Source organism: Poecilia reticulata, chromosome 10 (assembly GCF_904066995.2).
Source record: "Poecilia reticulata chromosome 10, P_reticulata-male-v2, whole genome shotgun sequence".
Classification (NCBI taxonomy): Eukaryota; Metazoa; Chordata; class Actinopteri; order Cyprinodontiformes; family Poeciliidae; genus Poecilia; species Poecilia reticulata.
In genome coordinates, this window is record NC_088839.1 from 6,104,593 (window position 1) to 6,121,469 (window position 16,877).

General features: G+C 40.1%; 1 protein-coding gene across 5 annotated transcripts; it reads left to right on the top strand.

Moving 5' to 3' along the window:
• Nucleotides 1-1,059: 1,059 nt before the first annotated feature.
• On the top strand, nucleotides 1,060-15,205 carry LOC103471019 (centrosome and spindle pole-associated protein 1-like). Of its 5 annotated transcripts, none has more exons than XM_008419783.3 (27): nucleotides 1,060-1,148; nucleotides 1,555-1,724; nucleotides 2,474-2,546; nucleotides 2,999-3,102; nucleotides 3,270-3,327; nucleotides 3,499-3,595; nucleotides 3,966-4,023; nucleotides 4,369-4,643; nucleotides 4,748-4,866; nucleotides 6,062-6,203; nucleotides 6,288-6,399; nucleotides 6,544-6,582; nucleotides 7,164-7,311; nucleotides 7,412-7,576; nucleotides 8,320-8,432; nucleotides 8,578-8,727; nucleotides 8,822-8,965; nucleotides 10,457-10,573; nucleotides 10,662-10,728; nucleotides 10,915-11,041; nucleotides 11,318-11,457; nucleotides 12,762-12,893; nucleotides 13,061-13,101; nucleotides 13,184-13,244; nucleotides 13,797-13,906; nucleotides 13,986-14,085; nucleotides 14,811-15,205. In XM_008419783.3, exons 2-27 carry the CDS (start codon nucleotides 1,626-1,628, stop codon nucleotides 14,981-14,983), a joined length of 2,964 nt encoding a protein of 987 aa, XP_008418005.2. In that variant the 5' UTR covers nucleotides 1,060-1,148; nucleotides 1,555-1,625; the 3' UTR covers nucleotides 14,984-15,205. The 5 variants fall into 5 exon arrangements, with proteins under 5 accessions (XP_008418005.2, XP_017162422.2, XP_008418006.2 ...); XM_017306933.2 differs by having other exon boundaries at nucleotides 12,765-12,893; XM_008419784.3 differs by lacking the exon at nucleotides 6,544-6,582.
• Nucleotides 15,206-16,877: the final 1,672 nt, after the last annotated feature.

Sequence of the window (16,877 nt, forward strand, 5' to 3'; positions counted from 1 at the left end):
AAGCCGATCACTTGCATTCTTTTTATTATATATTGAAGAGGGAGTAAAATTTTGTTTTTCTTTTTTTATGTGTAACTAATAATTTGATAAACTCTTTAAAATATTACAAATTAAATTGTCAGTATTCGAGACTGTATTTCTGTGTTATGGTAATTCTGAAACGATAAGAACTGGGGAAAAAGGTGGATATATAAAAGAACATTTCTGCTAAAATAAAGTTCCCAGAAAAAAACCAAGGACATTTTTGATTTCCAAAATTTTAACATTTCCAGTATTTTTTTCTAGAAATTTTTAGATTAATCTGAAATTTTTGAAGTTTCTTTTTATGGCTATTTTTCTACTTGTGAAACTCAGAAATGTCCTTTTTTTTCCTTCTAGAAAATATGAATAATCTCAAAATGTAAGTTTCTTTCTAGCAAATTTCCGACTTTAGAAACAAATTTTTTCCTCGCCAATTTCTGATATTAATCTAAAGTGTTAGGAGTGTTTTTGATGAAAGTTTATACTTTTTTTCTTTTTTTTTTTAAATTTGCAATAACTAATGCCGTCGTAAATGTGGCATTAGAGCTAATGTTGCTAAATTTCAGAAATTGCTCAATTTAGCTAATTTAAGCCATAAACTTCCACATCTTGTGATGGTGATGGTGGGGAGAAAAACAAGTGGAACAATAAAGATAATCAAATGTGTTGAACAATATTGTATCAGTGAAGCAACTCTTAACTGAAAATCAAACTACTCAATATTACTACTTTCACGGTGAATTGTTTTAAAAAATTTCGGCTACACTGACAATCCACATCTTGACATGAATAGCAATATTCATGTCAAGTTATTCATACTCTGAACCAAAAGCGCAACAATAAAAAGTTTAATTCTTTTATGCAGAATTTTATTCGAAGGGAGTGGGATGTGCTATGTATTTACTGCCTATCTTGTGTGTGTTCTTATGTGTATTATGTTTATGTGCGTTATCTTTCGCGTAGTATTTATTATTATTACAAAATAACCTTTTATTAAATATATTTGGAAAAGTACAAGTGGATTCAAAGAATGGGCTTTTATTTTGACAGTCAAGAGCCTAAACCGGAAGTACTTCGATTTCCAAAACTGTTGTGCGTAAACCTCTTGAGCTCAGGTGCCGCTCAGGGTAAGCTTGTTTAAGTTTCTGGCGGTAGAAAGGCGATTCTAAAAGGGGAAAAAGGAAGTTTATAAAAACTAAGAATAACTTGTTGATTTATTTACCGTACAGTTCACACTGGCTCGCTTTGCTTTTGAATAAAGCTAACTGGTTAGCCAGGATAACCCTATGCTAATTTTAAACAAACGTTCTCTTCTTTATTATTGACACGTGGTAACATGAAGCTGATAAAGTAGGACAGAAGAAACGACGAGCCTCGCTGTTAGACAAAGCGGCTAAACTAGCTGATTCTCTCTCTAAAGAATGTGACGCTGTCCATTGTTGTTGCCTGACAACGAAGATTTAAAGAGACAGTAACCTCCTGAGCGCTTAAGCCCATGTAAATGTCGCTAACAAGCTCTCTTTCCACATTCAGTTAAGATAGTTATGTGAACCGAAGTGGGTGGCTGATTTCCTGGCTTTCTTGAGTACTTTCTACTGAGAGAAATGGATGACGAGCTGGAGAACTTCATCAGAGAACGCAAGGCGCGAGTGGCCGAGGATAAGGCCAGTCTAGAAAAAGACCCTCCCTACATGGAAATGAGGGTATGTCTGCTACAGTTGTTCCTATAAACCTGTCTCTTGCATACCCTGTTGGGACATATACAGGTTAAATTATTTAAAGTTGACGAGGACACATTTGTAACAGTAAAATCGTAAATAATAGATGCTTTAGATGCTTGTTTGTGTAACACATATACTCATGGCCAAACCTGGCAGTAAGACAAATGTAATTTTTGGCTTCAAAATAGTTTTAACTGCTAACAATAGCTGCTTAAAAAATTATTGAAGTGTTAATGTGTCTGAGCCTTCTGCAGAACAAGTTGACATAAACCATCACAACAAACACTAATGCTGCAGATTGTTTTACTACATGGCTGTTCTGCCCTTCCACGGGGTGTTTTGTTTTTGACGGGTTTTTTAGGTCTGTGTGGAAAATCACCACAAGATGACGATATTGATATGTTTTCCACCTCCCCAAGAAAAGTCAAACAACAACTTTAAAGTTCCTTCACAAAATTCTCTGCTATTTTAAAACGCTATTTCAAGGTTTAAATTAAAAGAAAAGAGGTAAATTGGTTCTGGAATGAGGAAAACAAAATGACAGCTAAAAATAGTTGGGCAGCTAATGATGGATGGATGGAATAATGGATATATCAAATGATTATAAATTCTGAAGGCTACTTAAATCAAAATCTATATTATGCTTGTAAAAATTAACATATATTTTCTGTAAAACTAGCAATCGCGTCTTCAGCTTTAATCCAAAAGCTTCCTCTGGTTTTGACTGACAGGCAAAACCCTGCAAAGACTACGGGTCCACTGTGAAAGAAAACATCCCTCCGAGTATTAACATCCAAGGAAAAGGTATTTTTTTTATTGTTGTTGTACACAAAATAGTAAAATAAAGAACTTTGGAAACATTCAGAGAATTTAAAGGAGCAGTACTAAAATCTACTGAGCTACTTTATTCAAGCTACTTTTCAGTCCTGCAGTAAAAAGAACAGGAGCTTTTCAAAGAGACAGAGGCCCAATTTCAAGGCTATACATTATGAAGTCAAATTTCTTTTAAATCATATTTGATATATAGAGCATCTTCTATAATGACTGAAGGCAACATAGTTGTTTGACTGCTATAAAAGATCACTATGTGCCTGGAAAACACATAATGCTGTCCTTAAAAAAGACAGGAAATCTGTCAGATTTTTTTGACAGAAACGGTTAATATTTTTCCTAAATGGGTGAGTGTGTTGTATTTTCAGCATAAAACCTTTGCCCACAGTTTGTCTCTGCTTCAAGTTGCTGGGTGTGTTTTACAGACGAGAGCTGCAACGTTGGTCTGCCGCTTGGCGCCGAGTACGAGAAGAAGAAACACCGGCTGCAGCATGAACTGCGGATGGACTACAGACGCTACATGGCTCAGGTTACTGCCTCTCTCAGTCACTCACACACAGATCATGTGTCTGGAAAAAAAAAAAAAGATTTCGTGAATAGATTTACCTTAATGCTTCTCAAAGTGGGAATCACCTGTTTAGTCCGATATTATTATTATTTCTCTGGTGATTTCTAACAATGTGGTTTCTGCTGCAGCTCCAACCTGACCTCCGAAAAAACGGGAATAGTCACTTTGTGACTGGACTTCTAATAGGTAATGAGGCTTTTCTGCTTTTTTTCTTTCTTTTTTTTTTTAAAGCAATAACTGTAAATTATGATGAGCATTTTACAGAATAAAAATATAAAATCCAATGTTTCAGATCTTAAATCTTGTGACTTATTCCCTAAGAATAAAGAGTTGAGCTTGCTGTCTTTATGCGTCCAGGAGCGGCCGACACAAACGAGGCTTTGCGGAGGAAGAAGGAGCGCTACAGGCAGGAGCTGCAAGAGCAGATAGCTGAGCAGCACCGCAACAAGAAGAGGTACAGCGCCACGCAGGAGTGTTCACACCTCTTCAAGTCCGTAGCATTTTATCAACTGCTAGCGCTTGGTACAGTAACAAATTACGAAATAAGCAATAAACATTACATTTTGTCTAATCATTAAGAATAACCATCATATGCTGATATATACATCAATATACAGATTTTCCTTTATCTAACTCTAAGGTTCTTCTGCAAAGTATTGAACCAAATGGACTCATTATGAATGCATTAAGATACATAGATGTTTGTGGTTGTAAAGTGACAAAATGAACAGAATTCTTGTGTGTGAATATGTTTGCATGGTTTATCCTCGGAGAATAACTGTGTTTGTTGAAGCATGACGTGTTTTCATGTGTCATCTTTACAGGGAAAAGGATCTGGAGCTGAAGGTTGCTGCAACAGGAGTGAACGACCCTGAGAAACCGGTCAGCTGTCACATGATATACAGTCTGCAGTGGCACCTCCAAGTGGGGGGCCAATGAGGACCATGGCCCCCCACTTGAAAAATGCTGGCCATTCCAGAGAATCATGTTTAAGTTATAGAAAATAATACAAAGTCATCTTCTTCAACTAAGACGTAAATGTAAAACCAAACCAATACAACACATAATTATATGTAAGTAATGTTTTAGCTGTGTCCTGCTAAAAAAATTTCCACCTCTATGAACATTTTCTGGTGGCGCCACTGACAGTCTGGGTTCAAATCACTCAAATCACTGCTTGTTTCTGTTGAATCATTTTTAATAAATTTGTTGTCCCGCCCGCTGCAGCCAGACCGAATCAGACAGTTGGGTCTGAGCAGGAGGGAAGGTCCTGGTGTGACCGAGCCTTCAGCGACAGCAGAGAGCGGCTCGTCGTCCAGAACTACAGCCAGTATGGAGGGAGCTGCGGTCAGAGGGAGGGACATGCCTCCTCCTGGGCTGCCACATGTTGCCTTCCAGTCCCCTCTGCTGGAGTACAGCTCTGCTCTGGGCCTTGGGGAAGGACATCTGTCTCCCAGCAGCCAGCACAGCAGCCTGTCCACAAACGCTATGGAGACACACAGGTATAACAGGAACTTCTTTGGACTCCTTCACAATAAAAGTTTTCTTATTTATCAATGTTTCTTGTTATGATGCCTTGACTCACTGTCTGTCTGGGATCTTCCAGAAACAACGCCTTCCTCCCTCAGCCACCCTCGTCACTAAGGGAAGCTTACAGAACCCCATATGGAGAACCCCATCAGTACTACGGAAACAGGAACCTGCTTGACCCAAATATGGCCTATTGTAAGAGCTGCTCTCTCTTTCTGCACTGCAGGACACTTAAAGGGGCAGTATTATGTAAAATCAACTTTTTTGAGCTTTACATCTTGTTGTAATGTTATTCCCTAATCAAAAAACATTCCTGGAGTGTTACCTTGATTCTTACATGCATGTTTGAGAAATCCTTTAATGCAAAAGGATTTCTCAAAGTTCAACCGTTCAAATTCAAATGAATGGAAACTATTCAACTGTGTAAAATGCCTGTGTGGACCTGGCTCCGCCTTTCAGGGCGAAGCTCCTCCTCTGAGCGTTTTACTTTTATGTCTTTGCCACTCCTATTTGCAAATATACTGCAATATTTTGAATATATTTCATATATTTTGAGTAATTATTAGATTTTTTTTACATTTTAATTTAAGAAAAAGCCAGTTATAATACTGATAATTTAAGTTTCAGAATTTTATGCACAAATAAAATTTGTGCAGATATCTAAACTTGGTCTCAAACACAAAAGGGTGTCCGTCCTGCAGTCATCTCTCTTAATCTGCCTGCTTCTCCACACCTCCCTCTCTGCCGTCCTTTTTGGACAGAGTTGCTCTGCCCTTTTCAAAGTTATTTGAAAAGGGCAGTTATCCGGCTCTAAGCAGTCATTAATTATTATAATTAGTAGCAATGGGACTCTCGCATTGTTTGTGTGAGACAGCAGTTGCTATAAAATGATTTCGGAGGAAAAATTTTAGGTCATCCATAGCATCCTATATTGGTCCATGTTTCCTAGAAAATGGGCCGATGATCAGAACCCAAAAATGTTTCAGCTGAATGGAAACAAAAAAAACACAGATTTTTTCAAGTGCCCTTTTCAAAGTTATTTGAAAAGGGCACTTTGGAGATTCAGAATTTATATAGATAAATTCTGATATAGAATATATCTATATCAGTTTATAGATAAATTCTATCTATAAACTGATAGAATTTGATACAGTCTTGAACGTTATAGAGCTGTATTAATTAGATAATATTCTATTTGTTTGTCTGTTTCTCCTGTCAGTCACATAATTTAAACAGAATCTCTGAACCTTTGGAATAGAAAAATTGGTTTCTGAATTGAAAATTGTTTCTGAATAGATAATCATTTCTGAATTGAAATCGGAATCAAATCGACAATGAAAGACTCATTTGTAGTAATAGACTCAACCCGGTATCTCCAATCTCTTCCCAGATGGACATTTTCCTTCTCCTAATGCTGGGATCCCCACGCCCTACTGGAATGTGCCACCGGGGGGAGCTGTGCCCAGCCAGTTGGGGAACCACAGTCCTCACAGCCAGCATAGTGGCTATAGTTTTCCAGAGCCTCCATTACAGTAAGTGCATTAAGGTGTGACAGAACCTCAGAAAGACTACAATCCTCGACTCTAGTCATTGTTTTTGTGAAACGGTTCTGGCAGGTGCCGCAGTGAATCTGCTGTTGCAGACTCGCATGTCGGAGACTTCCCCTCAGAGAGGTCCAGGTCCTCCAGGGAAAGGATTCTGAGCTACAGAGATGCTCTGAAACAACAGGTAGGGGGAAATCTATCCAAACATACTACAAAGTCCTTTTTTTTTCTCTGATTAGGGTAGTGCGTTAGTGTCACCATCACCCAGAGGGATCATCATTGTTGGGATGCTTATGTTCTCATTACATAGTGTGTGATATGTTGACAGGAAGATTGCAGGAGTGGGAGCAACATTCCTTCCACCAAGGTAAAATGGATTTAGATAAGGATAGCTGATAGAGGAAAGTTGTGTCCTTAGAGCCTCTTTTATTAGCCAGTAGAAATATTTGAGATCTTTGCCCTCATTTAGATGTTTAATATCCTAGATCCACTTCAATCCTGTCTTCATACCACTTACTTTCCCTAGACATGACGTACTGGTCCATGCTCTTCCAGGTTACTTCTCAGAAGTCTTCTCAGAAAAAAAAAAAAAAAAAAGAAAATCATAAATATTTTTTTCTTTTTAGATTGTTCTCCATTATCCAACCTGTAAAAATCCAAATTTCTCATATTAAATTGTTGGTGTGTAAAAGATGGACACAGTCTCAGAAGTGGTTTGAAAGCTGACTTGAGATGTTTGACTATGTCTGAAATAGAAGAAGTGTTAGGCGACTTCAATTTCATGTTCTACAATACATTTCATGACAGATTTTAGTGTTGTTGTTTTTTTTACGCTCAAAAACATCAGACGATCGTTCCCTTAATTCTGCGTGAGACTCGAGGAAGACAGAGGAAGTGTGTAATGCTGCCCTTTGTCATGTTGCGTAACGGAGTCGTGCCGTGCTGCAGATCCAGGAGCAACAGGAGCGCCGGCGTCTGGAGAGGGAGGAGAGGGAGCGCCTGGAGGCCCAGCTGGAGGCCGACATGAAAAACCATGAGCCCTGGGGGAGAGGCGGGGGAGGAGCTCCTCTGAGGGACAGCACTGGCAATCTCATTGGTGGGTCCTGATTTCTTCTCTTTGTTTTTGTGGGAAAAATAAAAAATAAAAATATGAGGAAGTTCCCATTGATCCTCACCCGGGTTTTCCATCGGCCTAGCTGACCTCAAGCAGATGCACAAGCTGAACGAAGAGGCTTACAGCAACCCGGAGCTGTGGCAGAGGAGAGCCACGGCTGCCATGACGACCCGCCTGGCAGAGCAGCCTCACCCAGCCGCCAGGGTCACACAGACCAGCAGCTACGACTCTGCTGACAGGCTGCCTGGTAGATATCCTGCTTCCTGTTTACCTGCTTTTCTGACCGATTCCTTTAACACACCAGGATTCTGAGTCTCAAGTTTAGTAAGGTGTTTGCAAATAATGACATTATTCCAATTGATGAAAATCAGTGCTTTATTTTATTTTTTTTATAGATCTCTGAGATGTTTTTCCCCAGTTTAGCTTTTGGTTTACATTGATGTCAACTTAGATTCCTAGTAGGTACATTTCAAATGTGACCTATGTGTTCAAAACTCTGTCTATAAAACGTTGGAAAAACATAATTTTGTTATTGCGATGTAAAAGTGACACATCATCCTCCAACTACTTCCTGTTGACTACTTCTTCGTGGTTTGTGCCAGTGGCAGCATCCGATTGTTGATCATGTGACTCATGTGATGCGAAAAAATATTGGGTATCTACGGAAACCCAGACGACTGAGTCGTTAACCAGATTGTTGGTTCATAAATGTTAAAAGAAAAGAAGAGTTTAGTTTTAGGTCAGTATGTTTATACCATGTTGATAGTAAAGTAAGATCAGGCTTTACAGAAAGTAAAATCTAAGCAAGAAAGTTCCAAAACTTGATAATGAAAATCAAATTATATTCAAAAAAGTATTTGGTGAAATCATGCTGTTGCAAAATTTACCAGCTAAACTCTGATCTTTTGTTGTACTGCTGTGACGTTTCTTTGTCCACTGGTCTGTGTTTAGAACATAAACTATTTTCATTCTTTCCCTCGTTTTTCCCAGGCTTCACTCATGTCCAGACCTCCCAGTTTGCCAGAGGTAAAGTTTTTGCCAGCCAGCCCAATGAGCTCCAGCTCCAGGAACAGGACAAGTACAAAGCTTACCTCAAGCAGCAGGTAACGGCTTTCTGAAATGCTAAAAAAAAATTATAAATACTCCAACTCAGTTGGAAAAGTAGTCCTGCCCTTTTTAAAACCATAACCAGCAAACTGAGCAGTTTACGTCCTCTGGATCTCACTGACAGTACGCCGTTACTCTTAGATTGACGAAAAAATGCGTAAAAAAGCAGAGGAGAGGGAACAGATGAGACTGGAGGAGGAGAAGGAGGAGAGGAGGCTGGCGGAGCAGAGGGCCCGCATCCAGCGGGAGTACGAGGAGGAGCAGGAGAGGAAGAAACGGAAAGAAATGGAGGTGAGGGGCCCCACAGTGTCTGTCTGTCTGTCCGTCCGTCCATCCGTCTGTCCTGTCCTGGGTATCCTTCTCTAAATGTGTCGCTGTCTCGCAGCAAAAGGCCAAAAACGAGGAGCTGATCCAGCTGGCTGAACAGAGGAGGAAGGAAGCGGAGAGGAAGAAAAAGGAGGCGGAAGAGAAGGAGCACGCCGCTCTGAGGAGGCAGTATGAGCGAGAGAGGCAGGCCAGAGTGGACGAGGTCAGTTTGTGTCATTCAGCCCATCAACTTCCTGTAGCTATAAAGCTCAACACTCCTACAGTTTCAACAAGGAGGAAGAAATAAGGATATGCTTTATCGTTTTCATGATGTTTCTGAGCATTTCTCTGCTTTAGCAAGGACAGAGTAACACTGGGTTACAAAAACTAGTTTTTGGAAGTTGTCTATGTTTTTTCAACTGAATTAGGACTATTTTGCTCTGCTGAATTAAAAAAATGACATCCATTTTCCTCCATCAGTTCAGGTTTTTATTCTAATTTGATTTAGAGAAATTTGATCTTCTGACTAAACTGATGTCATTTTTGTGACATTATCAGTTCATTTCTGCAAATATTGCTCGTCCAAAAAGGTTTTAGGAGGAAAAAAAAGGTTTTCTAACAGTGTATTAATTAGATGTTACAAACTTGGATTTCTGTAAATTGAATAATAAACACTAGGCCTGTTGTAAACGATTATTTTAGTAATCGAGTAATCTCCTTACGATTAATCGAGTAATCGGATAAAAACAATTATGAAATAAAATATTGGTAAATCTTCCATAACACCAGTGTTACTATCGGATATCAACATCAGTCTATTTTTTCCACATTTGAGCTTCCCTACCAGTTACTTTTTTGTAGACCGGGGGAGCAACACGGGATATTTACGGCTCCTCCGGTCAGAAACTCATCTACCAGCCATGTTCCGCCTCCCGTTTGTTCAGACCGGGATGATATAAGCTTATTGTGCGGTTCGTCCGTAAAGCTGCTCTTACCCTGTAAGCATCAACCCTCAGCCGCCCGCCGTGTTCAGTCTCTCCGCTCACCTGTATAAATCCTCCTCAGCTTCTTCCTGCCGTTCAACCAGCAGCTCCGGAGCAGAAAGGCTGCCGAACTCCCGGCATCGCGCCGGTCATTTTAAGGATGTTTATTGGTCCCACAAAAACGCTGAAAACCCGGAATTATCACCAATCAGTAACACGTAGCTTCCGTCAACAACTCAGAGGCGGAAGTCAGAGCTCCGCGCAATGCAAATAATGTTCCGGCTGAAACACTGTGCGCTAAATGATAAAACATAAATTAACGAAGCTTCGAGGCAGGTCAATTTTCCTCGAGGAATTTTAATAATCGAGGTACTCGAATCACTCGAGGAATCGTTTCAGCCCTAATAAACACTGATAAGGGTCAGTTCATGTAAATTGAACATTACGTCTTCATTGTATAACATGCTCCATCTCTTCTCTGTCCTGATGGAGTCTCTCTTCCTGCTCGTCACTCATTGATCCAGATGTGAGAACAAGTCGTGCATTTTGATGCTCATGTTGCTCCATAGTTCAGAAAGTCGACCTGATTGAGCAAAACCAAGGTGGTTTTTGGATTCAGCTCATCAACATGACCCTAAAACCGTCGAAAAACCCTTGGCCAGTGTACGTCCAGTGGACGATCTGAGCATGTCAGTCAGAATTGGGACTAGTTCTCATCTGAATGTGTTTAGGTGCACAGAGAGCCTTCTCCTCCTATCCCGACCCTGCAGAGGAAACGCGGGCGATGCCTGCAGCACGCCTCCAGACCCGCCACTGTCCACTCCCACACCTCCACCTCTCCCCTGTCTGTGAGTAACACACAGTGGGCCAATTCCTATATAAAGGAGAGTTAAACAGGGTTTTCTTATTTGTGCCTTTGTATTTATTTTTTTAAAGGAGCGATTGTCATCAGGTCTTCAGTCCCCTCCTGTTCCCGCTCGTAGGAACCAGCTCAGAGCTGCAGGTGCGGTAACCCTTTGAAAACCCGTTCTGCTCCAGCAGAGACCTGGTTTGTTTGCTGGGTTCATTCTGCCTCCACTGTTTTACTTTTCTTCAAACGCCCACTCAGTGGTTGATGTGTGGTTTTTATCCAGAGATCCAGGCTCTGCACTAAGATAAAGTTAATTGGATCAAATGTTCTGGGTTTCAGGAAACCACCATGACCTGTTCAGTGAGCTGTCGGCGTTGCGTCGGCAGCTCCGCAGCGAACAGAAACGCCTGGAGAGCGATCTGCAGCAGGGGAACTGGGAGGAGCCGGACTCGCCCGTGAATATCAGGTCAGACCCAATCAGAGCCACTGCTTCTTCTGCCGAGACCGAAGCGTGATCACTCAGTCATCTGAAAACGGAGACGGTGCCATCCCACCACTGCAGTCCCTTGTGTATTGCTGTGGGGGAGTCCCACTATCTAGAAAGTTTAGCTGCGCTAACCCAAAAGAGCAAATCATAAACATTAGTTCTGCTAGTGTGAAGATCCTTTTAGTTGCTCAACATTTCCAGAATAATAGAACTGGTCTGGAATTGAATGTTGGCAACTTCTCTTCATCTGTCCAGAGATCGGGAGCGTCCGGCGGTGGATGTGTTCGACATGGCTCGGCTCAGGCTTCAGGCTCCGGTCCGAAGGCCAGTCTCCCGAAACACAGAGCCCAGAAACCTGCTGCGTATCCATGACTCCCTTCAGCTGAAATACACAGGTACTACATGGTCATGGCTGATGTGTGGCAGTGCTGTGCACCTCTAGCTAGAAAGTTAGCTGCACTAAACCCAAAACACTAATCATTAGTTCCGCTAATGCTACAGTGCTACACCAACAAGGTATTTAGTTGAAGCTAATGCTGAAGTTCGACACCATTAAGGTATTTAGCTGAAGCTAATGCTAAAGTGCTACACCAATAAGGTATTTAGTTGAAGCTAATGCTAAAGTGCTGCACCATTAAGGTATTTAGCTGAAGCTAACGCTAAAGTGCTGCACCATTAAGTTATTTAGTTGAAGCTAATGCTAAAGTGCTACACCAATAAGGTATTTAGTTGAAGCTAATGCTGAAGTTCAACACCATTAAGGTGTTTAGTTGAAGCTAATGCTAAAGTGCTACACATTAAGGTATTTGGCTGAAGCTAACGCTAAAGTGCTACACCATTAAGTTATTTAGTTGAAGCTAATGCTAAAGTGCGACACCAATAAGGTATTTAGTTTAAGCTAATGCTAAAGTGCTACACCAATAAGGTATTTAGTTGAAGCTAATGCTAAACTGCTACACCAATAAGGTGTTTAGTTGAAGCTAATGCTAAAGTGCTACACATTAAGGTATTTGGCTGAAGCTAACGCTAAAGTGCTACACCATTAAGTTATTTAGTTGAAGCTAATGCTAAAGTGCGACACCAATAAGGTATTTAGTTTAAGCTAATGCTAAAGTGCTACACCAATAAGGTATTTAGTTTAAGCTAATGCTAAAGTGCTACACCAATAAGGTATTTAGTTTAAGCTAATGCTAAAGTGCTACACCAATAAGGTATTTAGTTTAAGCTAATGCTAAAGCGCCAACTTCAACCATGTTGATTCATACCTCCAAACATCTGGAACAAAAACGTAAATTTCCAGATTTTATTATAATGAGTTACTTTCTTAGATAATGGATTTATGTTTTACATATTGTTCTCTACGAAATAAAGAGCGCGAAGAGAGGAAGTGGAACTGCTGCATACACTGTTTTCACCCACTTCAAAATAAGAGCATGAACATAAACATTGTCCACCAAAGCTTCAACACAAATGTCAAACTTCATTCAACTGAAAGCATATAAAACAGACAAGTAAATTAATGCTTTAGAAATTGTCCAGAAAAATTAATTTAGGGTAAGCTAAGTGCGCTAAACATTTACAACATTAGCTAAAGCACTAAACAAAAAACTTAGCTCCGCTTTTAGCGGATTAGTGGAAGTGTGCCCACCACTGTCCTAGTTCAAACCCAAACCACAGTGACTGGTCTGCGTGTCTGAAGCAGACGGAGAGTCAAGGACGGGTTCTGGAGAGGACACCAGACTGGAAGAAGTGGGCGTGGCCAGTAGGAGGAGGCGGGACTACAGAGACTCCTGTCATCACCACAGCAGCCACAGATCTACAGTCCAGGATGGTATCAACATTTACATTATGATTTCATTTCCTTGCCAGTTATTTCCTGGGAACATAAATGAGGCCTTACATCTTCAGAAAATCACTGCAGTAGAAACACATCATTCAGTTTCAATTCAGTAACGTTTGTCTGGAGGTGAAAATCTAACCTACATGTTTCATTTCCAGACTATTTAGACCTGTCTCCACCTGAGCAAAACGAATATCTGGTGAGAAATTATGCTTTTTAAAATAAATTGAGACTTTGTAGCATTTTTGAATATGATTTGTGACCAATGGTGTGCGTTACAGAGGAGTGTGAGTGGTGCATCCAGAAGAGGTTTCCTGCTGGAGTCTGAGAGCGCTTTCATTGGTAGGACAGTACAGCAGATTGTTAATGAATGTCATCTCTAGCATTTGTTTACAGCAATTCTCTCATTTTAAGCATCTTTTTCTTCTCCTTTTTCTTCTGAATTGATGCTTAAACAGTATCAAGTGTCTATTTTTTAAGCTTTAATTATCAAAACTATCACATATAGAATCAATCAACCAGATCAGTTCATTTTACAAAACTTTATTAGTCCTAAAGGGAAATCAGATATACCGTACATATGACTGGGTGATATAGCTTAAAAAATAAAATCTCTGATTTTTTTCATACCAGCTCTGATTTTCAATTTTTAGGGATTTTTTTTTTCTTGCTTTCTTTAAAAAAAAAAAAAAAGAAAAAAAGAAATTACAAAAGACAAAAACTACTATTTTTCAAAAAATTCAATCCAATTGATCAAATCAATTTATCACCTCACCCCGATAACACGTCTGTTAAGCACAGGAAAGCAATACTAATATTTACCCTGTAAGGTTTTGGTACAGATTTTCATTAGCTTTTTTCCGTTTTTATTCCAATCCTGCTTGTTGTCTTCAGACCCCCTGGGCGGGGCTTCTCCGGTGCCCCCAACTCCAGAGCAGGACAGGATCCGTCAGCTGTCGGCCAGGGAGAGGAGGAGACTGGCCAAGCAGACACAGCGCCCCCAGGTGGCCATTATCTGCACCTGTATGACTCTTTGCTTTACTGTCCGTCTCTTGAATTTTCTGCTCGTCTTGTAACCTCCAGGAACGAGCTGCTTCCGTTCTGAGAAGCTACCCCGACCCTTCAGGGGGCAGGCTGAACCTGGAGGAGGCAGGAAGTGAGGTCAGGAGCCGGAACAGGACAGGTCAGCTGATGCAGGGTGGCCGCACATCCTTAAAAAGCCTTAAATTCATGAATCTAAAAGTAAGGCCTTAAAATGCCTTAAACGTTTGTGGTAGGACTATTTAATCTCATATTTCATGTATCTGATATCTCTAGTGGGACTTTTCAGATAGACATTTTAGATGCATGCAGATATCTTTATTATGTTCTTTGATTTGAGGCTAACGCTAACTAGATGCATAATCGATCAAGAATTTATCGATGGCACTTGACTTAATGTAATGTTTCAATTGTTGATTCTTTGTGTTTTAGTGTTTTTATGATGTAAAGCACCTTGAAATGCTTTGATGCTGAAATGTGCTACACAAATAAAATTTGATTGTTTTAATAATATATTCTTACTAGGGAGCTAGCTAGCTTTTTTTGCATCCATCATGCATATGTGTAAATGTATTGACGTTGCCTGGACAACGTTTGTTTTCACTATCAACCCATACGAGACTAGGTGCGTTCTGTTAAAAAAAAAAAAAAACTTTTATGGTGCTATGGAGGTTAAAGCTACCAAAATGCAGTGTAACACAGCAGGATCCCCCAAATGTCGCCTATATTTACAGATTTTTTGGTCTTAAATTACATTCAAGGTGGCATTAAAAAGTCTTATATTAAAAGCCTGACATTTGTGTTGTAACCGAAACCGTGTTTTCCTGCCTGTCTCTTGAGCCGCTGCCTGCTTGTTTCTCTCTGCAGAGCGTCTGGACGGGTCCGACGATGAGTCCTCCCCTCTTCAGTCGTCTCCTCTCAGTCTGAACCGTGAGAGCTCCGAGGAAACCGTCACAACAGACTCCTGGATCGGACCAGGACCGTCGAATGCACTGAAAGGCTTGGACCTAGCGTCCAGGTGGAAACAGCAGGCTACGTAGGATCATGTCCGTCCAGGGTTTTGGAAGTTCATGGTCTCGTTTTTTTTTAACATAGTTTTATTTTAATGTTTTGCTTTTTGACCAGAGGATGTGCTTGTCTGAAACCTTCGCCTCTGAATCTGTAACTTTTTGCTGTTTGGATCAAACATTACGTGTTGGTACGTGTTTTAAACGTTTTTACTGGATAAATTATGCTTGAAATTAAATCTATTTTATATATTATCCTTTTTTCATTATTTCTTTTTTTTTTTTTTTTAGAAATAATCATATCATACAACATTTAAATTTTCATGTGCTCATTTCCCCGTCAGTTCCCAAAATCACGGAGAAAAAAAAAACTTGTCAAAACGCACGCGGGGTTGTGTTTGCACTGCGCACAGGGTTGAAAGTTCATGCACATCCAGTCAACCCCTTTAAGGACAGCGAGACGATTACAGAGAGCATCCGTTTAGAATCTCTGCATTGCGTACATGCTGTACACAAACGAAACTAGGTATATTTTCTTGTGCTGATTTAAAAAAAAATCCTAATCTAATTAAACAGTCTCTGAATTTTATAGTAGTTTTATAATAATGGTGACAGATAGAATACCAGCCATGATTATCATTGTTTTTCATTACATGACACTCAAAAACCTTTTCCCACATTGTCATAATGGGGTATTTGTGTGTGGAATTTTGAAGACAGAAATTAACTTCATACAATTTTTGTAAAATGCAGGAATAATGGCACACTGAATATTTCTGAAAGGAAAAGGAAAAAAATGAAAACTAGATCATTAAACTGGTCCTTCGCTGTTCAACTAATCAAGTTTCTGATATGTTTCAGGATTATTATGGGACTTTATGTGTTGAATGGCATCCCAGAGCTGCTAACATGGTGGTAGATGTTTTATTATAATTATTTATGTACCTGAGGCCTCCCTTTGTGCTGAATCATTCCCTTTCCCCCCGGAGCGGCGTCAGGACCTGACTTTAAATTACAACCTGAATAATATTTGCTCTTTTCTGTGCTGCATACTTTAAAACACACCCCGGGGACTGACCACTACACCTTCTGCTGAACCAGAACAAAGAAGAAGCAAAACCGTCCAACCTAAAAAAAGTTGCTCCGCCTGTGGCAAAGTCACGATAACGGTTCAGAGCCGAGCCTGAGCTCCAGTGAATCACGGTGTCAGCATAATAAAACATTCATTTAAAATGTAGGAATACATGTATAACATTTTTAGTAGGATGTAGGAACCGGACTCGTACATTGGCTCCTAACAGATTTCTTTTGTCTCATTCAAATGTTTCACATTGTCAAACAACTTTTTGTATCAGACGAAGTAAACCTGAGCCGAGACAAAATTCTGCTTCCAGATAATTATTTTAATATTTAATGAAGCTATTGCTATTAGCTTTTTATATAAAGAAAAGCTAATGGACCTCCATGTTAAACCATGAATTAACTGTGACCAAATTATTGGTGATAATGAAGCAAAAGCAGAAGAAATCTTCTACATCCACCTTCTTTGTCTTCATCTTTGTGGGTCCTCATTTATGCTGCGTCACTAGCTCTCCACCCTCATGGCCCATCTTCCCCTCCATTCCCTCGTCTTTCTCTCTCTCCGTCTGTATGAGTGATGACCTTCTCCAGCTCGGGATGGGAAGCCAGACAGAAGCCATCCACACTCAGCTGTGGCCCCATTAGTCAAGCAGACACCCAGGTGTCGATATACCTTCACTGCCTCCCACTCAGCATTACACTGACTCAGGAAGGCCTCAGCACTGTAGCATGACTGGAAACCTCATCCAGAAATTGATTGTCCCTGGAAAAAAAAAAAAGAAAAAGAAAAAAAAAAATCTCCCCTGGCATGTTGAAACAATTTATGGCTCCAAAGTAATTTAATGCT